At 60.7% G+C, this 21,940-nt stretch overlaps 4 protein-coding genes across 5 annotated transcripts; 2 read left to right on the top strand and 2 right to left on the bottom strand.

Moving 5' to 3' along the window:
• Positions 1 to 34: 34 nt before the first annotated feature.
• Positions 35 to 3,422, bottom strand: SLC30A2 (solute carrier family 30 member 2). Its single transcript, XM_050983153.1, has 8 exons — positions 3,326 to 3,422; positions 1,841 to 2,434; positions 1,487 to 1,633; positions 1,074 to 1,227; positions 831 to 987; positions 548 to 653; positions 330 to 464; positions 35 to 180 (listed from the first exon to the last, which is right to left on the bottom strand). Exons 1-8 carry the CDS (start codon positions 3,420 to 3,422, stop codon positions 35 to 37), a joined length of 1,536 nt encoding a protein of 511 aa, XP_050839110.1.
• On the bottom strand, positions 3,269 to 6,541 carry TRIM63 (tripartite motif containing 63). Its single transcript, XM_030232310.2, has 9 exons — positions 6,366 to 6,541; positions 6,113 to 6,279; positions 4,912 to 5,080; positions 4,554 to 4,649; positions 4,181 to 4,414; positions 4,030 to 4,052; positions 3,752 to 3,876; positions 3,588 to 3,650; positions 3,269 to 3,478 (listed from the first exon to the last, which is right to left on the bottom strand). The coding sequence occupies exons 1-9, from the start codon at positions 6,522 to 6,524 to the stop codon at positions 3,468 to 3,470; spliced, it is 1,047 nt and encodes a 348-aa protein (XP_030088170.2). The 5' UTR covers positions 6,525 to 6,541; the 3' UTR covers positions 3,269 to 3,467.
• Positions 6,542 to 8,985: 2,444 nt separating this feature from the next.
• Positions 8,986 to 17,057, top strand: PDIK1L (PDLIM1 interacting kinase 1 like). Of its 2 annotated transcripts, none has more exons than XM_050983272.1 (3): positions 8,986 to 9,086; positions 10,010 to 11,409; positions 14,081 to 17,057. In XM_050983272.1, exons 2-3 carry the CDS (start codon positions 11,125 to 11,127, stop codon positions 14,810 to 14,812), a joined length of 1,017 nt encoding a protein of 338 aa, XP_050839229.1. In that variant the 5' UTR covers positions 8,986 to 9,086; positions 10,010 to 11,124; the 3' UTR covers positions 14,813 to 17,057. The 2 variants fall into 2 exon arrangements, with proteins under 2 accessions (XP_050839229.1, XP_050839230.1); XM_050983273.1 differs by having other exon boundaries at positions 8,998 to 9,086; positions 11,108 to 11,409.
• A 2,452-nt stretch (positions 17,058 to 19,509) lies between these two features.
• FAM110D (family with sequence similarity 110 member D) lies at positions 19,510 to 21,826 on the top strand. The gene is given in 3 exon segments (XM_050983266.1): positions 19,510 to 20,031; positions 20,664 to 21,624; positions 21,627 to 21,826. Coding segments are annotated over 2 exon segments (996 nt in total). The 5' UTR covers positions 19,510 to 20,031; positions 20,664 to 20,783; the 3' UTR covers positions 21,782 to 21,826.
• Positions 21,827 to 21,940: the final 114 nt, after the last annotated feature.

Below are 21,940 nucleotides of genomic sequence, written 5' to 3' on the forward strand. Positions count from 1 at the left end.
TGCCACACGTGCAAAGCGCCCCGGGCCGCGGGGGTCAGTCGCGGGGGGGCTGGCATTCCCGGCAGTCCCGCATCTCCTCGGAGTAGCTCTCCACCTGGATGGTGGTGCTGTGGAAGCGGAAGGCGCCCTGCAGCCGGGAGCTGGCCTCCTCCAGCACCTCCTGCGCGCTGGCAGCCGCGTCTGCCAGGGAAAAACCGGGGATGGGGGGGGGTGCGGGGAAACGCCGACCCTCCCCGCCCGACACTGGGACACTCCCTGGTGGCTCTGGCACCCCTGTCCCTTGTGTTGTGACACTCCCTGGTGGCTCTGTCCCCCGCTGTGGCACTCACTGATGGCGATGTGCACGGAGAGCAGCGGCTGTGCCGCGGTCAGAGCCCAGATGTGCAGGCTGTGCACGGCCTCCACGCCCCGCACCGCCAGCAGCGTCTCCCGCACGGCGTTGAAATCCATCCCCTTGGGGGTCCCTGCGGGGCAGAGCCACGGGAGCTGCAGGGACGGGGCCCAGGGCACCCCTGGGTGACCCCGTCCCGCCCCCGGGGGTCCCTACCCTCCATGAGGACGAGGAGGACGTCCCTGAGGATGGTCAGCGTTGTCCCCAACACCAGCGCCGAGAAGAGGAAGGTGCAGATGGGATCCACGTACTTGTACTCGGGCTGGGGAGGGGGGACAGGGGGTGAGACCCCTCTGGCACCATCACCGCACCCCAAACCCCCATCGGAACTACAGGGTGGGCACACAGTCCTGCCTGTCCCGCCCTGTGCCTGGCCATGGCCGTCTGGAGCCACTGTCCCTTTTGCCCCAGCACCCCCTTTGCCCCCAGCCCCCCACACCTTGAAGAAGATGATGTAGGAGGCGATGAGGACGCCGAGGCTCTGCAGCAGGTCCCCCAGGACGTGCACGAAGGCGGCACGGACGCTGGCGTTGGGCTGCTCGCCGCCTGCCCCGTGGCTGTGCCCGTGCCCCGTCTGGTGCAGAGCCAGCCCCATCCTGCGGGCAGGGCAGGGCACTGGTGACACCGCGGGGCCCAGCCGGCCCAGGGAGGGGACACCCCGGGACCGTGTGGCAGCACCTACACGATGTTGACGGCCACGGCGCAGGCGGAGGTGATGAGCATGACCCCGCCCTCGATGTCGTAGTCACCCGAGAGCAGGCGCTGGGCCCCCAGGTAGACCAGGACCCCCGTCACCACCCAGATGGAGAGCACGGAGAGCAGAGCCCCCAGGATCTCTGCGGAGAGACCCCCCCCCGGTCGCTGCTTCACTGCCGTGCCACCCCCAGCGCCATCCCCGGCAGTGCTGGGCACGGTGGGGGCACCCAGCACCATCCCAGGGATGTTCCTTGCTCAGGGCTGGCAGCGCCTCTGCCTTGCCTTGCCCTTTGCCAGGGCTCCCCAGGCCCCTCAGGGCACCCCAAAGCCCCTGGGCCACACGGGGAGGGCACCCTGGGGTGCTCCAATGGCACCCCCGGGGCGGTGGCACCGCGTTACCTGCCCGGTGCCATCCGAAGTTCATGGTTTTGGTGGGGGGGCGTGAGGACACCCAGAGGGCAAAGAGGCTGATCATGATGCTGGCAAAGTCCGTCAGCAGGTGGGCAGCGTCCGTCAGGATGGCCAGGCTGTGTGCCAGGTACCCGCCTGCAGACACGGGACATCCGGGGGGACATCGAGGGGACGTGGCAGGGGTCCCGCCCCGAGCTGGGCACACAGCTCACCCCGTGCCACAGGGGGGTCCCACTGGCTGTTGTGACCCACAGAGAGCCAGCAGTGAGCTCTGGCCTCACCCTCAGAGGGGCTCTGGGGTGACCCCACGGGGACCCCGAAGGAGGCGGCACCAGCACTCACCCACGGCTTCCCCCACCATGAAGAAGAGGCAGATGCCAGCGGCCAGGTAGAGCTTCCTCCGTGCCCGCTGCTGCTGCCCGGGGTGGCCGCCGGTCCCCCGCGTGTGGCAGTGCTGGCCACGCCGTGTCCCCAGCTCCAGGGCGGGCTCCTGTCCCTGCGCCGCGCTCTGTCCGTCCTTCCGCGCAGCCCCCACGTAGCACCTGCCGGCCGCGGGCTGCGTGGGGCTGGGGGGCTCCGGCTGCACCCTCAGCGCTGCCCCCAGCCCGTTCCCCGGCCAGACCCCGCTCGGGAGCCGCAGAGCAGAGGGGGCACGGCACCCCCAACCCCCCCGGGCACCCCCGTACCCGCCGGTGCCCTCGCTCAGCAGGTGCCGCTTCTCGTCGCCGGCTGCCATCCTCCTGTGGGCCGGGGGCTCGGCGCGGGTGACCCCGGCGTGTGGCCGGCGCTGGTGGCAGCCGGTGGCCTTGGCTCGTGTGAAGAGCCGGGATTCGTGTGCAAATCCCGGCTGGAGGAGGGACGGCCAAGCCGGCTGCAAAGCGCCCGCGGGGCCTGCCCCGGGCTGGGCCCTCTCGCCAGCCAGCTGGGGGGCTGCTGCTGGGGGGGGGATTGCTCTGGGACCCCCCCGAGCTCCCCCAGGAGCTGCACAGCCTCGCTGGGCGCAGAGGGGCAGGGAACGGCCCCATGTCCCCTCCAAAGCACACGGTGACCCCCCTCCTCGCTTTGGGGAGCCCTCGGGACCCCCCAGTTTGGATCCAGCCGTGTGATGGATAAGCCCGGACCCCCCTCCACAGCAGGGGCTCCTGCCCTCGCCCTGGCTGGGCAGCGTTAATTACCCTGGGCTAATTGCCTTTGTGGCTCAGCTTAGGGTCCCGTCTCAGTTTCCCTTCTGCCCCCTCTGAGCAGGACTCCTGTTTTTGCAGGAGAAAAGCTTTTATGGGGTACTTTTGCATTTAGGATGCAAATTAGCATTTATGGTGTATTTTTTCACCCAAGGTGCATTTCTGAGCTCAGTCAGCAGCAAGCCAGCAGCTCGATGCCCACACCATCCCCAGCTCGGGGGCTGGCCCAGCCTGGAGCATCCTCAGCCCCCCCGTGCCACATCTCCAGCCCAGGGCAAGCTCTGGGCAGGACACCCCATCCCCAGGAGATAAATCCTGCCGGGTGCCGACCTGTTACATCCCGGGCGGGAGGCCAGGAGCGGCTGCCAGCGCTGCCAGAGGTGCTAATGAGGCTGGAAATTAAGAGTTGGACCGGAGGTGTCCCTGTGCCCCGCCGGCTGCTGGCAGGGACGCTTCTGATGGCACCAGCTCGGCAAAGCCACCCCCGGTGCCCACCGCGGGGCTGGCGAGCCGAGAGCGAGAGGCGAGGAAGGAAATAACCACCCAAGGCAGCGGTTTTCTTTACAAAAGACACAAATTTCAAATCCGTGACAATTATATACAAAACAAGGGAATTACAAAACGTGCGGAATTGTCCTATTTGCACCCGTATAGAAAAGTGTCCTGTGCTGGAGCAGGCGCCGGCTCGCCAGGCTGCCGGTCCCTGCCGTGTGTCCCCCCCATCCCAAGGCGTCGCCGGACATCCCGTGCCCGGGGGCGTTTCTCCCGCGCCGGCAACGTTGCTGTGGCTACAGGGAAGCTGCCGAGGGAGAGGATGGGGTGATCAAGGAGAGCCCAAGCCCCCAGAGCTCCCCCGCGGGTGCTGGAGGCTCCCGGGGAGGCGGGCTCAGCCGTGCTCGGCCCCTTACCCATCGCTGCGTTCTCTTCCACCTCTTCTTCCTCCCCATCAAAGTACTCCTCATCTTCCTCTGCTGCAAACAAGCGGCCAAAGGTTACCAGGAGGCACCGGGAGAAGCAGAGGGTGTCACCAGCTGGGTGGGGGTCGGTGAGGGGGTGCTGGGGGCTGAGTTACCAGGGTCGAAGTCCAGGGCGTGCACGGCCTCGGTGAGGTGCTCCAGGCTCACCGAGAAGGCGTCCATGCTCTCATAGCCCTGCTCGATCTTGTCCAGGCGACCACCCTTGGAGGCCTCCACGATCCTGGGCAGAGAGAGCACGGATGTGTGCGTGTCCCTGTCCCCTCCCTCAGCTGGGGACAGTGGGGCACCAGGGCAGCGGCTCAGGCAGCCCCCACTCCCCAAATCCTGCCCGTGGGGCTTGGATCAGGGGGATCCCCCCGGTTTGGGCACTTACGTTTTTATGAGCTGCTTGGCGTTCTGTGCAGAGAGAGAAGGGCAAGGAGGAGGAGGAGGAAGAGAAGAGGAAGGAGGAGGTGAGTGAAGCCACAGCAGCCACCAGGCTGTCCCCAACAGTGGGACCCCCCGGGATGGGTCTGGGGTCTCACCATGAGGAAGGCGGCCCCCCCCGTCTCCTCGGCTGCCTGGATGGCCGTCTCCACCAGCCGGCTCGACTTCTCCAGCTGCTCCTTGTACTGGCAGATGAGGCTCTGGATGAAGGCGGTCTTGTCCGCCTGCTCCTGCGAGATGCGCTGCAGCAGCTCCGCCTTCTTCTCCTCCAGCAGCGCCGCCAGCGCGTCAAAGCGAGCGCAGAGCTCCCGCTTGGCCGCCTCGCTGTTCTCCTGCGGGGACGAGGGACAAGGGATGACACCCGTGTGTCCCTCCGGCGCCTGCAACATCCCTGCCGCATGGGCTCCACCCCATGCCCGGCTAAGGTTTCACCCCCCGGTTTTTGGGGGGCTCCTTTCCCCCTTGCCTCACCTCGGTGCTCTGGCAGGAGTCCTCCAGCTGGGAGATGATGGTCTGGATCCGGTCATTCCCCGCCACCAGCATGGAGATGCAGTTGTTCAGCTCAGTCTGGTGAGCGACAGAGAGAAGTTTTAACTCTTGTGGGGACAGCAACCTCTCCCCTCCCAGCCTGGGGACGGGCTGGGCATTGCTCGTCCCCAGCTCTGCTCCCCCACACCCCTCAGCAGCCACGGCTGCCCTAAATATAGCTTGTCTCCTGGGCGAAGTCACCCGGGGGCTATTAATACCCCGTGAGCCATCCCCGCAGTTATTTGTCACTGTCCCAGCTCAGCACATGGCTCGCAGCCCCCCCAGGTCCCCCCCACGGCACCTTCTGTCCCTGGAAGATGGTTTCCAGAGGGGCCACCTCGCAGTCCTTGTGGGCCCCGAAGACCTTGCACATGGAGCAGGTGGGCACCTCGCAGGTGACGCAGTAGATGTTGATCCTCTCGTCCTCGTGCTCCTTGCACATGGGGTGCTCCCCCTTCTTCAGTGGCCTGCTGGAGAGGGTGGCACGGCCACGGTGACGTCCCCGTCACAGTGACATCCACCCCGGGGTGATGTCCCCGCTACAGGGATCACCCTGTGCCCGCTGCAGCCTCACCCCCACCGTGGTGACACCCTCTCTGTCACCCCAAAATCAGGTCCCCAGGAAAGAGGGGACCTGGCAGAATCCCCCAGCTGCTCCTCTGGAGCCACCAGCCTCTGTGCCTCTGCAAACCCCAGTGTGCCCCACTTCAGGCCACCATGGCAGGGGTGGCACTGGGGACGGGGGGCTGCGATCCAGAGGTGCTGCACCAGTGCCTAATTTTAGCCCTGTGCTGCCCGGATTTATTGTCACCCATCGTGTGACCGGGGTGGGGACACCCAGAAACCCCCGGGGGGTCCCAGACGGGGGCTGCAGCTCAATTGTCCCATCCACAGCGAGGAGGGACATGGGGACAAGGCAGAGCTCTTAAACTGGGACAGGCCTGGGCCCCCCGGCCCCCCCGGCAGCCACGGACACCTGCCACGTGCCATCGTCCCTGTCCCCATGGCTCTCACACAATATTTACAGCGGTTCAGGGGATTTGGCCGGGGCCACCGCTCTGCCTCGAGAGTCTGTGACCCCTCTTTCCCCCCCCAGCTTCATCCTTGTCCCCACTGGGCCCCCCCAAACCGTCCCTGTGCCCCTTATCAGCCCCGCTGCCTGTTGTCACAGCAGAGCCTGGATTCCTTCCCCACACCTCTTATCTGCCACCGAATGTTCCAGCAGGAGCACCGGGGGCAGCAGGACGTGCCACCACCCCCTGGGACCTGCCATCTCCCTGGGACAGCCAGAGGCACAAACTGCTGGGGAGAATTGGGTCCAGGGAGGAAGTTTTGGGTCCAGGGAGGAAGATTTTGGTGGAGGGAGGGAGATTTGAGCCGGGAGATTTGAATTTGGGATCACTGGGCAGAAAGACCCCCCCGTGCAATCCCCTGGGGTCTCAGTGCTGCTGCTGGGGAATGGGAGGGGGCCATCCCCGTGTCCCCGTGTCCCCAGTGCCCACCTGGAGCACTCCTGCTTGTAGATGTCGATGATGTTCTCCACCAGCAGGTTCCTCTGCAGCCCGTAGACGCCGTGGCGGTCCAGCAGCACTTCGTGGCGGCACGAGGGGCACCGGAACCGGCCCCCCGAAATCAAACTGCCCCGGCTCTGCCAGTACGGGTTGGCGGCCTGGGAGGGGAAGATGAACACGGGGGGGGTCCCTCGGTGTCCCCACAACACCCCGGTGTCCCCCAGCCCGGTGTGCCCCAGCTCACCTGGAAGACGTCGTTGGCGCACTTGCGGCAGAGGTTGTGCTGGCAGGGCAGGATCACCACGGGCTTGCTGAACATCTCCAGGCAGATGGGGCAGATGAGCTGCTTCTCCAGGCTCTCCATGGGGCTGCCATCCTGGAGGATACCGGCTTGGAAATCCATGGGCTCGTCCGTGCTCTCCTCGCTGCGCTCTCTCGCTGCCGGCGCCCCCCGCCCCGCTATTTATTTATCGGCCGCTCGGTGTCACGAGGCTCCCGCTCCCTCCGCGGTGTCGGGTGTCCCGGGACAGCACCTGTCACACCGTTCTGAGCCGGGAAGGGCCGGTAAACAAGATGGGCACAGCCTGTCCAGGAGGCGCTGCCCACCCGTGCCGCGGACGTGCCCGAACTGGACGTGCGGGGTAAACAGGGCCACGCGCTGCCCGCGGGCACATCCTGCCACCCCAAAACACCCCGGCGGGGGCACCGAGGGGCACACGCCAGCCCCGTGGTCGTTAGGACATCGTGGTGGTTCCAGAAATCTGTCAGAGCTGGCCCGGTGCAGCAGAGGGTGGTTTGTACAGTTTGTCCCTTTCCCCACCCAAAACATGACCAGCACGGGGTGCCAACACCTCGCCCACGGCTCCCCGAGCCCTGGCAGGGGAGAGGCAGCTCTGGGGACACACAGCCCCCGTGCCTGGCACAGGCAGGGGGGTGCCCCCTCCCCAGGCAGGGCTGGGGGGCTCCTCCAGGAGCCCAGGCCCAGTGGGGGCTGCTCAGGCTGCTCCCCACCGGCCTGGCACAGCCTTGGCACAGCAATGGCACAGCAATGGCACAGGGATGGGACACCCCTGTCACAGCTATAGCACAGGGATGGCACAGCCTTGGCACAGCAATGGCACAGGGATGGGACAGCCCTGTCACAGCTATAGCACAGGGATGGGACACCCCTGTCACAGCTATAGCACAGGGATGGGACAGCCATGTCACACAGTGATGGGACAGCCCTGGCACAGCCCTGGCACAGCCATGACCCAGCTGGCCTCGCTGCTGGGGCTCCAGAGCTGACCCAGAAACGGCTGTGGGGGCAAAGGGTGAGCAGAGCCCTGGATGCAAACAGCCCCGGACACGATCCCAGCTGGCTGGCCAGGGGCCAGGGCTGGCCCCGGGGAGAGCTGGCAGCTGCACTGCCCAGGGTAACCCTACCCCTGGCACAGGGGGGCACCATGGGGGGACGGGGTGGGGCGGGGTGACCACAGTGACTGCGGGCAGGAGATGGCACGGGGTGCAGGGGGCACCTGGGTGCACAGGTACGGGGTGCAGGGGGCACCTGGCTGCACAGGTATGGGGTGCAGGGGACACCTGGGTGCACAGGTACGGGGTGCAGGGGGTACCTGGGTGCACAGGTACGGGGTGCAGGGGGTACCTGGGTGCACAGGTGAGCTCCATGAGCACACAGGTGTGCAGGGATGCACAAGTACCTGGATAAATGGATGCACAGGTACCCAGATGTGTGACACACGGGCACCTGGGTGCACTGACCCCCCCTCCCTGTCCCCACCAGGGCAGACCCTCAGCTGTTTTGGGCTCCTTCCTCCCTGGCTCACGTGTGGACCGAGTGACTGTGCCCAGACCCGCCAGGCACATCTTGCAAAATTGTTCCTGTTCCGGCACTTGGGGCTCTGCCAGCGAGGTGCTGGCAGCAAAACGGGGCTGGCTGGGCACCCGGGAGGGCAGCGCAGGGCTCGGACCCTGCCCGGACCCAGACACGACCCGGCCCTGCCCTGGGTGACATTGATTAATTAATTGCTTCTGGACTCGATTAAGGGGATTCACAGGAACCGAGGGGTTGTAATACCCTAAGCAGCTTTCCCAACCCACAAGGGGCTCGTTGGCCCCTAATTGGCTTGGGACAGCTTAGGCAGGACCCAGGGCACTAATCACCCTCGGGATCCTCCCCAATTAACCCTCGAGAGCCCACTACAGGAGTGAATCTCCCTCTGCTTGGTCTTCGCAGGGCTCTGAGCAGTTGGTGGCCCTGGCTTCTCCCAAAATGTCCCTGTGGTGGCTTTGCAATGGTTGGGGAGACAGCAGAGCCTGTGACAGGAGCCCTGTGCCCCCAGCTCCCGGGCATAAGGGGCACTTCCAGCCCTGCAGCCAGAGGAGGAAAGGGAGCCATGGCACAGAACAGGGACCAGAGAGGGACGGCAGCTCTTGTGTCACTGTCACACCAAGCCAGAGCCCAAGCAGGGCCACAGGGGCTGCACTGATTTTTTTTTCTGGACGCCAAGCAATAAATCATAGAGTCCCTGGAACTGTTTGTTTTGGAAGGACCTCAGAGCCCACCCAGTGCCACCCCTGCCATGGCAGGGACACCTCAAACTGTCCCAGGTGCTCCCAGCCCCAGGGTCCCGCCTGGCCTGGGGCACTGCCAGGGATTCAGGGGCAGCCCCAGCTTCTCCGGGAACCCTGTGCCAGGGTTTCACCACCCTCACAGGCAACAATTCCTTCCCAATTAATAAGCAGAAATTTAAGTAATTAATTGATTAATTCATGTAATTAAACATTACCCGCCGCGCTCGCCCCGCCCCGCCCCCTCAATTGACCAATCACAGGGCAGTGCGCCCGGAGTGGGCGGTACCACCGGGATGGGCGTGGCGGTGTGGGCGTGGCCGCGCTGCGGGAGGCGGGCGGGCGGAGCGCAGCCCTAAGATGGCGGCCGGGCGGCGGCGGCGGCGGCGCTGAGGTAACGCGGCTTCTCCGGCCCGGCTCGGCCCGGGGCCGGCCTCTCGTCCTCTCGGGACCCCGGGGATTGGAGCGGGAGGAATTCGTGCTGCAGGTTGGGCGGGAGGGGCCGGTATCCACTGCGGCGGGCAGGGCCCAGCGGGCCGGCATCATCCCCCGCTGTGGGGCGAGCGGTGCGCCGGTGCTTCCCTTCGCAGCCGCAGGTGGGGGCCCGGTGCGGCCGCGCCGAGCGGGAGGGGTGCATTTATATTACCTATATTAGTTATCTACATTATCTGCATATCTATATTATTCTATAATCGCTGCCCTTAACGCGGCGGGCGGCCCGGGCCCGGTGTCCGCTCGGCCGGGCCGGCCCCGGGGCCCCGCAGCACCGCGGGCCGGAGCGGGGCCGGGGGCGGCCCCGGGGCTCGGGAACAGCTCCCGGCCTGGGGGGCGGTTTGTGCCCGCTCGGAACCCGCTGTACCCGTGCTTGAGGAACGCAGAGCGGTGTTTGGCCGATGGGGAATTAGAGCTCCTGCCCTTGTTGGCCCATGGATCTGGGTTCCGATGGGGAATTGCAGCTCCTGCCCTTGTTGTGCCATGGATCTCGGTTCCGATGGGGAATTAGAGCTCCTGCCCTTGTTGGCCCATGGATCTGGGTTCCGATGGGGAATTAGAGCTCCTGCCCTTGTTGGCCCATGGATCTCGGTGCTCAGGCTCTCACCTGGAGCTGCAGCCCTGCTGCAGGGGCAGCCTCGGCCCTTCCCGCGTTCCTCAGGCACGGCACATCTCGGTTCAAATCCTTACTGCAAATGTCCCTCGCACAGCTTTGCTGAAAGGTTTAAATATCTCTGTAGCATTGCCTGAGACTGATGATACCTTTTTTCTCTCTCTTTTTCTTTTTTTTTTTTCCTTTTTTTTTCCTAAAAAAAAAAAAAAAAGTTGCCTAAAGCAGTGGAAATACTTGAAATCGTCCTACTAATAACAGGCCATTTCAATGTGGTCCTTATTGCCTGACATAAAGAAAATTGCCTTTATCACTGGCTGTCTTAAAGCTATTGTAGTTCTGATCTATCAGTGTGATTTTATTTATTTATTTATTTATTTGCTTTTGGTTTTGCGTTTCATTCTGTTTGACCAGTGATCCAATGATCCTTGGCTAGTCAAGCTCTCGTTTTTTTTATTTTAATTTATTGCTGTCTCAAGTCAGTGTCCCCTTTTGGTTTGGTTGTGTGAAGGTGGTGCTGGTGTTTGGTTTGGAATCTTGTAGGGCAGCGTGCAGGGAGGGTCATAAATCTGCAGCAGGGTTTGGTGGCTTTTTTTTTTTTCCCTCCTTTTTGTGTGTGTGTGTGTCTCTCTTGTTTTACTTTCAGAGCAATAACTTAACTTTTGTCCTTGCTCTGTTGAGCAAAAGTGAAAGTTAGATGCTGGGTGCAAACTTGTGCAATCCGTTATCCTTTTTTAACCTTTCATGGCTGTAGATTCCTCATGCAGAGGAGGCTTGGTGAGAAATCAGTCACCTCAAAAGATAAATGGGGAGCGATTGAAGCTTTCTCTTCTCTGAGTTAAACAACTTAATTATAACAGAAACGTTTGCTCCTGCAGCCACCTCCACAAAAAAAAGCAGTTTAATTAAAATTACTGCCCGACCAGGGGCTTCAGCTGGGACCTGCTGTGCTCTCCAGGCTGGATGGGGAGCATGCCAGCCTCCTGTTATTCCTGCAGATGCTCACGGAAGACACTGAGGGAGAGGAGCAGGAGCGCTCTCGATAGCCCTGCCTCGGCACCATACCAGTCTAGGTTTGAATTGTTGCCACCTTGAACACGCCGGGCTGTATTTGAAGTTGTAACAAAAAGATGTGATTTCCCTTTCACCTGGTCCTGGCAGGCAGGTGCAGGTTCATGGAGCAGCTTCTGGAACGTTCTAGCAGCGAACCCCCGTTAGTGGCGGGGTCTGGGCAGGCCAGCCCCTAGGGGGGGAAATACAGCCCGGCTCCTGTGCCTAAGTTTTAGCTGTGTGGGTTTCTCCCCCTTCCCCAGAACCTTTGCTCTTGAAGATGGTGAGTAGCCAGCCTAAGTACGATCTAATTCGGGAGGTTGGTCGTGGCAGTTATGGTGTGGTGTACGAAGCGCTCGTCAGGAGGACCTGTGCCCGCGTGGCCGTCAAAAAGATCCGGTGCCACGCTCCCGAGAACGTGGAACTGGCTCTGCGCGAGTTCTGGGCCCTTAGCAGTATCAAGAGCCAGCACCCCAACGTCATTCACCTGGAGGAGTGCATCTTGCAGAAAGATGGCATGGTGCAGAAGATGGCCCATGGCTCCAGCTCCTCCCTGTATCTACAGGTACACGAGGCCGAGGGGACGGGGTGAGCTGGGGGGGAGGAGGTGGGGCAGCCAGGGGTTTGAGCCCTGCTCAGCTAGGCCAGGGCATTGTCTGCATTGAGAATGTAATAGAGAGCTTTTAAAAAAACTGAGCAATCACCTGGATCTTGGGTTTGAGGCTGGAGTCCCATGGCTCCAGCTCCTCCCTGTATCTACGGGTACACGAGGCCGAGGGGACGGGGTGAGCTGGGGGGAAGGAGGTGGGGCAGCCAGGGGTTTGAGCCCTGCTCAGCTAGGCCAGGGCATTGTCTGCATTGAGAATGTAACAGAGAGCTTTTAAAAAAACTGAGCAATCACCTGGATCTTGGGTTTGAGGCTGTGCTGCTCTGAAAGACTCCAGAATTTGTGTTTCATGCAAATCTGCTGTGCTAACTTGAGGAAGCCCTGCAGGTGAAGCCCAGGGGAGGTGTAGGCTGTGGAGTTCTTGGCAGTTGCAGGTTAAAGGACACTCCTGTCCTGGGACAGAGCTTGGAGGAATTCCATCCTGGGTGTCCTTGGAAGAGGAAATCAGATTTATTGGAAGCCAGCACTTAAAATTCTTTCAGAAACAAGAATCAATAGATAGCACATAATAAAGACATTGAAAGACAATTGTTAATTCCCTTGTCAAGAAGCAGCCCTAGGTGTAAATCACCCCCATGCAGAAATCAGTGCTTCTGGTTTAAAAAGCCACAGCCTGCTCAGTGTTTTCTGTATTCTCCCTAGTCAGCTGTTATTATTTCAGTTTTCATTGCCACCCTGCTGTCTGGTGTGGCTGAGCAGCCCTGCAGGTCCTGCCTGCTGTCTGGGAACCAGGACCCCTGGCTGTGCCAGCTCCCTGTGGCCTGGGAGCTGTTCCTGACTTGTTTTCAGGGGAGCATTAGGCTAAAATGGCACTGGCCAGCTCACGGGGCAGAAGTCAGAGCCTTCCCTTCCTGCTGTGGTGGAGCTGCCAGGGAGGGCAGATGTGCAGGGAGGAGCTCTGAAGGCCCCGGGCTGGGGCTGCAAGGTGGGCAAGAGCTCCCAGCTGCCCCCAGCTCTGGCTGGGGTGGTGGTGCTGGGGAGCAGCTGGCACAGGGCTCTGGGCCCTGCCAGGTGCAAACAGCACGGATTGTTTTGCTGCTCCAGGGAGGAGGGCAAAGGGCAGAGCTGAGCTGGCTGCCAGGGTCACTTTGGAGCAGCCTGGGCTGAGCCAAGGGCAGCCAGAGCCCCTCTGCTCTCCCAGGTGATGACACAGAGCTGAGCTGCTGCGGGGTGTGAGGAGCCTGGGGAAGGGCTCTGGGCAGATTGTCAGTGCCAGCTGAACCAAATCTGGAGAGTTTGAGTCCTGAGTCAGCCTTGTCTGCTGTGCTTTGCCGCTGGCACAGATGTGGGGGGTGGATTTTGTTGTCTTAACTCTCACAGTGTCTGCAAGTGCAGCTCCTGTGACTCTGTGTTGGTGCCCTCTTGGCAGGGGAGACTCCCTGCTCTCCTGAGATACCTTAGTCTCACAGTTCCTGCCTACAAACCCTAAATAAGGCTTTTTTTAGCTCTAAAATAGATTTACTGTTTAAAGAAGATAGTGTAAATTGCTACCATTTTTTTTCTCATGAAAAGGTCACTTTTTAAAAACATTTCAAAATGCCTGTCTAGATATTAACACACCCCTTCATTTTTGAAAGCCAGTTTGGTTTAGTATCCATTGGTTTACTACTAACAGAAATAATTGCAGGACTTTCCTTCCAGAGCCACCTCAGAGGAGCTGAAGAGGCAAATGCAGTTGTGTAAACAGGATTAGTAAAATGATTGCAGGTTTTACTTTGCTTTCTGTGTGGGGCAGCTGTAAGAACTGGCTGTTCAGCTTGTGTTCCTGAAAATACCCTGTGGATAATGATGGTGGGAAGGGTGTTCTGTGCTCAGCTGTGCCTGCAGATCAGTGCTCTCCTGAGTTCAGGGAGCCTGTGTTAACTTGCTGGGATTCGTGGATGTGTCAGGAATGGAGACCAGGCTTTAAAAATCTCTCCTGGATAAATACAGCTGTGTGGAGTTCCTTGTGAGACTTTGTTTATCCCGAAAAGCTGTTGGCAAAGTGGGTGGGACAGGCTTTGTCAGGGTGGGACACTGTCCAGCTGGGACAGATGGGAGAGCAATGGCCCCTGGGTATCTTTAAAAACTCTGTTATCAGGGTCGAGCTCTGCTTCTGGGCAGGAGCCTGAGCTTGATACGCTCCACACGAGGGAAGATAAGGAGGCTGGCAAATACATTGTGATTTTTTTTTTCCTCTCTTTTACATAAAAACATTTGCATCATGTTTTCTTTCCCCCGTTGCAACACCTTGCTCTCTGGATTGTTGAGAGGAGGGTCAGACAGTCCTAGAGTGCTCTGGGTTGGAAGGGATCTTAAACCCCATCTCATTCTCACGAGCAGGGACACCTTCCACTCTGCCAGGTGGCTCCAGCCTGGCCTTGGGCACTGCCAGGGATCCAGGGGCAGGCACAGCTGCTCTGGGCAGCCCGTACCAAGCCCTCACCAGCCCCACAGGGAACAGTTCCTTCTGTGTAACTAACCCAAATTTCCCCTCTCCACGAAGATCCTGATTCCATGCGTTTTTCCATCAAGTCCTTTCCTTCCCACCATCACCAGGTAGTCACGACATCTCTTCTGCTCGTTGCAGCTTGTAGAAACCTCACTGAAAGGAGAAATAGCCTTTGACCCCAAAAGTGCTTATTACCTGTGGTTTGTGATGGATTTCTGCGACGGGGGCGACATGAACGAGTACCTGCTGTCCCGCAAGCCCAACCGCAAGACCAACACCAGCTTCATGCTGCAGCTCAGCAGCGCCCTGGCCTTCCTGCACAAGAACCAGATCATCCACCGCGACCTCAAGCCCGACAACATCCTCATCTCGCAGGGCCGGGCGCCCGCCGAGCCCACGCTGAAGGTGGCGGATTTCGGGCTGAGCAAGGTGTGCTCGGCCTCGGGGCACGACCCCGAGGAGCCCGTCAACGTCAACAAGTGCTTCCTGTCCACCGCCTGCGGCACCGACTTCTACATGGCCCCCGAGGTGTGGGAGGGCCACTACACGGCCAAGGCTGACATCTTCGCCCTGGGCATCATCATCTGGGCCATGCTGGAGAGGATCACCTTCGTCGACACCGAGACCAAGAAGGAGCTGCTGGGCAGCTACGTCAGGCAGGGCACGGCCATCGTGCCCGTGGGCGAGGCGCTGCTGGAGAACCCCAAGATGGAGCTGCTCATCCCCGTGAAGAAGAAGTCCATGAACGCCAGGATGAAGCAGCTGATCAAGGAGATGCTGGCGGCCAACCCGCAGGACCGGCCCGACGCCTTCGAGCTGGAGCTGAGGTTGGTCAACATTGCTTTCAAGGACAGCAGCTGGGACACGTGAGGGGGCCCAGCCTCCTGGGCTCACCTGCAGGGGGTTCTTAGCACCTCGCTGGAGATTCCCGACAGGAATGTGGAGTTGGCCGGGGGTGAAATCCCAGAGTGAGGCTGAGGGTGTTCCTCGGGCTGCAGCTGGCACGGGGATGTTGCAAGAGCCAACACTACTTGATTTCCAGCACTCTGTCATGGAGTGTCTCACACATTCCAGTTTCCTATGTCAGTATTAGGAACTCTCATGGAAAAAAAAAAAAGAAGAAAAAAAAGGTTTGCATGCTGGCAGTGCAAATCTTGAGGCTTTGTGATGTAATCTGTGTATATATTTATGTATATGAGTGGCTGGGAGTGTGTGGCACTTAAATTATTTGCTGTGGGTCTGGATGATTGGGGTCTGCTAGAAATCTGGGTGAAGAAAGTGAGTGAGAAAAACTCCTTCTTCCCCGGGCCTGAATGACTTTATTATTTATTTTTGTTATCTAATTTCAAAGACTTGACTTTGTAAACAAAAATAGCAATGCAAGGGGATCAGCTGCTTTCAAAGTGCTAACATGGCTGATCTTGGCACTTAGAGCTTCATGAGCTCACCACTGAGGGAGTCAAATTAGAAACGTCCAGTCAGGTGCTGGCAGGGGGGCTGGCTCACTGATCATTTGATTTTGCTTTTATTAATCAGTTAATCTGCCTTTTCTCAACATGCCCTCTGCCCTGGCCGTGCTCCCATAGCACCTTGAGGATTTATCACAGCAGAGTTCTGTGCCCTCAGCTTATGGAAACAGGGATGAGGGAATCCAGCAGCAATCCACATTCCCAAAACCCTCCAAAACGTGGTGGCAGCAGTTTTCCCACTAACTGAGCCCAGCTCATAGTCCAACAGTCAGGACCTTTCCTCTCTGGCACTGCCCCAAATCCAGTGGGGATGAGGGGACAGAGGTGGCTCCGTCACACCTGGTGTCAGAGAGCTCAGGGGCAGGGATGTGAAAGGTGGCAGCCTGAGCTGGTTTTTTGTTTCCTTTTTCCTCCTGTTAAAGCAGTGATCTTTATTTCCAGGCAGAGGTGGGAGGAGGGGGTTTGCAGCAGGTGGGGCTGCACAGAGCACTCTGAGTTTCACTGGGGCCACCTGACACTGCAGGCTCACAGCAGCTCTTTGTCCCAGCACAACACTTTGTTCTTCGGGTGCAGGGCTGACCTCTCCCAGCCAATCTGACCTTTGGGAAAAAAAAGAGTCTTAAAATTGCCTTTAAAGCTGCAGGAAAGGCTGGTTTTCTTTAAAAAATTCAGTTTAATTTTTTCCCCCCCACCCAAATCTTACCTGGAAATGGCTGTAAGTATTTCCTTGTACAATTTGCTTTTGAATACTGTTCCCTCTTAGTGCTGGGACAGCAGTTCTGGGCACTCAGTGTTTATTCGTGAGTGCAGATAAACAAAATGTTGTTTTTTTTGGTTTTCCAAAAGCAAAGGATTCTGATTCCACCCAAGTTCTGAGGCTTTACAGGCCGCAGGTGGCTCTTACCTGGTGCTGTGTGAGCTGGTGCCTGTCCCCAGCTGGCCTTAGTTTATAGTTCTTGTTATTTCCTTTCACTTCATCCTTTTAGGGAGTGATCCTCAGACAAACACACTTTGCTTGTGCCAACTCTGCCTCCCAGTTCTCACATCTCAGCAGGGCCATTGCCTGAGAAAAAGGGAGTTTATAACTCCTGTTAAACTTGGGAGCTTTTTAAAAACAAAGGGGTGAGCATCCCCTCCCTTACCCAGCCAGAATTCAGAACCAGAGTAACACTGCTCCCCTCTGAGGTGCTCTGTGAATCACCTGGGTCCCTCTGCAGGCTCCACTGCCTGCAGGGCAGAAATCAGGGGCTGGCACAGGGAAGTTGTGGGGTTTTTGACTCCCAAAGTGTTCCTTTGCACTGATTGCCACTTTATAGGTTGGGGGTACCTGAAATCCCTCTCATGGTGCTTATCCTCGCCCTTGGGTGACACTGGTAGTCCTCGAGCTCTGTGTTCTCTTTGGTTTTTGTTGTCTGAGGTCTTTGTTTTGAGAAAATAAATCAAGTTGTTGTAGCAGCTGCGGGGTCGTTCACCAGCCTGACACGAAGTCAAGACACTTTTCAGCACTTGGAAAAGATTTTTTTTTTCCATGTTTTTCTTTAAAAACTGTAAAATATATTTTATGGAGAATTTATAATGAGGAAAATTATTGTGTAATTTATTAAGTTCATGACTGTTTTTGAAATAAAAGCTTGAATTTCGATGAAGTTTTAGGACTTTTTACGGGGAAGTGCTTTCAGTAGGTGCAGTGTCAGTGCTGCCCTCCAGGGACAGCGTCCTGCTGTTCCCACATGCCCTGGGAAACCTTGGCAGTGGAGGTGAGGAAACATCATTACTTATCCATGACAGGAAAGCGTCGCCCTCATTTGCATGTTTTAATTAGCAGCGCTCTGGACAGGGGGATCTGCAGACTGGAAATGCTGTGAGTGAGTTTCTCTTGGAATTTCTTACACCCACAGCAAATTGAGCCCAGCCCTGTGCCAGGAATTCCCACCTGGAAGGGGCACGTGCCCACCTGGCAGGAGCCTTGTGCTTGAGTCAATGCACTTTGGGTTTAGGTTCGTTTCTTTAGGAGGCTTAGAGGAGAAAGTCCCACTTTTGGATTGGTTCTAAGAGTGGTGATTTTAAATAGAGACATAAAGCTGAATTCCTTCCCCACAAAATGAAGAAAAGTAAACCTGAGATGTATGTATGTATATATATATATATATACACAAACACACACACACACTTATATATATAATATATAGGCTGTACTTCAAATATATTTAGCCCCTGGGGAGGGTGGGAAAGCTGCAGGGAAGTGCCCTGGTGCAGAAATGAGATGTAATTAAAGCCCATTGGGCTGGGAGAGCCCAACCCCGGCGGTTCAGGCTCCAGCCTGCCCCTCCCCGCTCCCAGGGCTGGGAACTCGCCCTCTTGGTGCTGTTGGTTCATTTTGGTTCAGCCAGGCTCCCTGGGGCTCTGTGGGGAGGCAGAGCCCTTGGAAGGTGCCCTCCGTGCAGGGGAACAGCTGCTGCCTCCTTGGGGCACAGCCAGCCCCGGGGTCTGGGGGCTTTTCCCTCACTCACAGCCCGTGGGATGTCACTGGCTCCGTGGTTTGGGTCCCTCCTGCTTTGGGGACAGAAGGGACTGGCCCAGGGAGAGCCACTGAGGACATTCAAACACCAGCCCCAGTGGGTGGTGCTGCCAGGGGCTGCTGAGAGGTTCCCCTTTCCTGCCAAGGGCAATTTCTGTGCTGCACCCAGAAATAAAGGCACGGGGCTGTGCCTGGAATGCCACAAACCACCCAGGGACACAGCTGAGGTGGGAACACCAGCCTGAGCTGCTGCAGGAGCTCTGGAAGGGTTTGGGGGAATCTGAAACCCCATTTTTAGGAGCAGGGAGGTGTCGAGTGACCACTGCTGGAAGAGGAGCCCAGCCCGGGCTGTCCTTGTTCGTTCCAGAGGCTCCTTTGCCCTCAGGTTTGGGATGGAACCACATGCAAGCTAAAAACCTAAAAACCTTTGCAGCAGTGCTGGTTTCAGGCCTCCATCCTGACCCTGGGCTGGTTCCCTCGGCCCCGGCAGCTCCCTCTGTCCCTGTCCTGGCTGTCCCTGTGCTCTCAGCCCTGCCCTGCTCGGCTTTGGAGCCTTTTGGGGTGGGAGCGGCCCCGGGAGCGCTCCCGTCCCGACCTGCGCCGACACGCGGTGCCTGCCTCGCATGAGGCGCTGCTCTCGCATCGATTCGTGCCCGTTTGAACCCTTGGGCTTTTTAAACTCGTCGGACAAGCCTCCCACCCCCGCCCTCTCCCGAGGAAAGCCTGAGCCTCTCCGGCTCCTCCCCGGCTCCCCTGGGCGGTGGCGTCTCCTTTCTCGTGAGGGAATCCAGGGGCAAAGCCCAGAGCTGCCGAGGCTTTCTCCATCACTTGGCCTGATCCTGGTCCCTGTCCTCCACCCGATTTGCTCCCGCATCCAGCACACCGAGCCCTGTCTGCTGTGCTGCTCTCCAGGTTTATTACGGAGGTGCTCTGTCCCTTCCTTGCTGTCACTGGGGGTTTTTCCAGCCTGCAGAGCTCAGACAAGGCCTGGCCCCTCTCACCCTGCCCAGTTCCATTTCAGCCCCGGTTTGGACAGCACAGGAGTCCTGGCCCCAGCCCCTTCCTGTCCCTTCCCGCCCCGCTGCCATCGGCCGGGAAGGTGCCGGGCACAGCCCCAGGCCCGTTCCCGGCAGGAAGGAACTGGGGTGGGGACAGAGTGCTCGGGGACAGGACCCCCCTCACGCCGGGGCTTTGTCCCCCTGGATCCTCCTCAGTCCCTGTGAGCAGCCCCAGCTCTCCATCCGAACCAGAGGGGTGCAGGGGGCTGGTGGCTCCCCGGGGAGCTCCGGGGCTTTCTCTGGCCCCTCTCCGAGGGTCCGGGAGCCCAGCGTGGGGGGCAGCGGGTCCTTCCCCCTCTGCTCCAGTGCCACGTTCGCAGCCCCCGGGCTGGAGCTGGGCATGGAGGGGGCCCGGATTGTCCCTGTGGGAGCACTCGGCCCCCGGGAAGGGAAGAGGGCAGTGGTAAAAATAACCCCTGGGCCAGCTCCAGCCCATTGTGGCTTCCTGCGATTTACAGCCCTTCCCGGGGGGAAGAGGCAGGAACGGGCAGCTCGGGGCTGGCTTTGACCCTTTCACCGCCACCAGAGAAGGTGCCAGAAGGACCTTTGTCCTCCTTTCCTGCCTGGGTGGGATCCTGGGGAGGGGGATTGTGGTGGGCTCCTGCTCCTGAGCTGCCCCACACCCTGGGGTGGGTGTAGGAGGAGAAGCTGCTGGAGTGGACCCGGTTTCCCTGCCCCATTCCTGACCCACCCTGTGCAGGGGGACAGAGACTGGAGGCAAAAATCCCTGCTGCAGATCCCGAAACGCCGGCCGGGATCCCGTAAGGAAGTGGAGGGAGGAGAGGAGCAGAAGCGAGCTGGAGCTGCAGGAGGAGAGGGGTTAATGCTGGCCAGGGCCAGTGCCAGGGTCAGCACGGGGGGGGGCTCCTGCCGCGGGGCTGGGCTGGCAGGGGTTAATGGGTGGCTCTTCCTCTTCCTCATCCTCTATATGAGGCTGCTCCCGGCTCTGGGCTCAGTTTGCCGCGGCAGCCGGAGGGGCAGGAGCTGCGTGGGACTGGAGCATCCATCCCTGCATCCCGTCCCTGCATCCCTGCGTGGGCTCAGGTGAGCGAGAGCATCCCCCACCTGCCTGGCACGGGTCCTGGCACAGGTCCTGGCCACGGGGCTGGGCTGGGGAGGGTGAGGGTCCCAGCCCGGGACCGCGTGCCTCAGTTTCCCCGTGTGTACTCGGGGTTCGTGCGGTGTGGAGCCCGTGGGCTGCGTGTGGAGCTGCGTGGCCGAGGATTCCCGGGATCTTTGCTCCCGTGAGCTCTGCTCTGCCCAGCCCCGTGTCCCTGCTGTCACCCAGGGCTCGTTGCGTGCCCTCCGCACACGGAAGAAAGGGAGAATCTTCCCTCTCAGCCCAGCCTGGCTGTGTGGGGCACGACTCGGGGACCCCCCCAGCCCCGGGGCAGCTCGCCAGCTCTCCTGAGCTCGGCTTTGTCCTGCCGCTCGGGAAGACAAGGCGGCGGCCGGCTCCGGTATTTTTTCCTGTTGGAAGCCGCTCCAGGGATGCGGGCGAAGCCGGCGGATGCTCGGCGCTTCTCCCTTCCTGCCCGGGGCTGTTCCTGCCTGCGCTGCCAGGACTCGCTGTCCGTGTGGCGTTGAGGGGACCGTCAGCTCTGCTTCAGCCCCATCCTCCTCCTCCTCACCGCTGCACCCTCGGGGCTGACCCTGACTCTCCTCTCTCCTCCCAGGGCTGAACCCAGGAGCCGAGCGAAGCCCCAGGAGCCTCCTGAGCGGCCACACCAGCCCTGCCCGGCCGCTCCGCAGGGCACGGAGCGATCAGCGGCGATCAGCAGCGCCGTTCTGGGGCCATGGTGCCCCTGGGCAGCCCCACTCTCGCCGTCTGCGCCTCCGGCAACCTGCGCCTCATGGCCCCCGGCCGCGGCTCCCCGCTGGCCTGGCTGAACCGGGGCCCCGAGTGCCCGCAGGCCCCAGGGGGCAGCGGGGGCCGCAGGGCCAGCGCCGTGGAGCGCCTGGAGGCCGACAAGGCCAAGTACGTGAAGTCGCAGCAGGTGATCAGCCGGCGGCAGGAGCCGGCGCTGCGGGGCTCGCCGCGGCTCTCCCCGCACGGGCGGCGCCGCCTCGCCCGGCAGCAGTGCGGGGAGCTGGGCCCGGGCTCGGAGCTGCCGTGCCCGCAGTCCCCCGTGTCCCGCCGCAGCGGCAGCCGCCGCCTGCTGAGACCCGACTCGCTCATCATCTACCGGCAGAAACGGGACTGCCTGGGCGGCGACAAGGAGAACGCCAAGGGCTCCGGGCTGGTGCGGCGCCTCTTCCAGGGACCCCTCAGAGCCACCCCGCCCAGCTCGCCCCCCGCCAGGCCGCTGGGCGACGGGCCCGGAGCCCCCCGGAGCCCCGAGACCCCCATGCTGTGGGCGCCCGCCGAGAAGGAGGAGGCGCGGACACCGGGAGGGGACGGCGGCGGTGACAGCGGCGGCATCTTCCCCGTGCCCGCGGAGCAGCCGCCCGGTGCCGCCGGGAAGGAGCCGCTGGCTCTGCGCGTGTCGCTGCCGCTGTCGGAGCAGGAGCGCTTCTTCAACTACTGCGGGCTGGACCGGGCGCAGGTGGAGCTGCTGGGCCGGGAGCGCTTCGGGCCCGCGGGCTGGGACAGCGCCTCGGTCCGGGCCGGCTCCTGCGAGTCCGAGCCCGGGCGGGCCTCGGGGGCAGCGAGGGGGACGCGGGGCCGGGCGAGGAGGAGCCGGATGCCCGGCCGGGCTCCGCCGTCTCGGTGGTGGAGCGCAACGCCCGCGTCATCAAGTGGCTCTACGGCTGCCAGAGAGCCTGGGCGGCTGCCAAGGAGTCCACGGTGTGAGAGGGGACGGCCTGGCCGGGACCGGGACACCCGCGGGGCTCCCGCTGGTTCCACCGGGCCCCTCGCCCTCGCGGGATGTGGCCGAGGGGCTGGTGGCACCCCTGGCCCCGGTGGCACCCCTGGCTCCGGTGGCACCCCTTGCCCCGGTGCCCTGGGGGT

This window comes from Serinus canaria, chromosome 23, assembly GCF_022539315.1.
Source record: "Serinus canaria isolate serCan28SL12 chromosome 23, serCan2020, whole genome shotgun sequence".
NCBI classification, from domain to species: Eukaryota; Metazoa; Chordata; class Aves; order Passeriformes; family Fringillidae; genus Serinus; species Serinus canaria.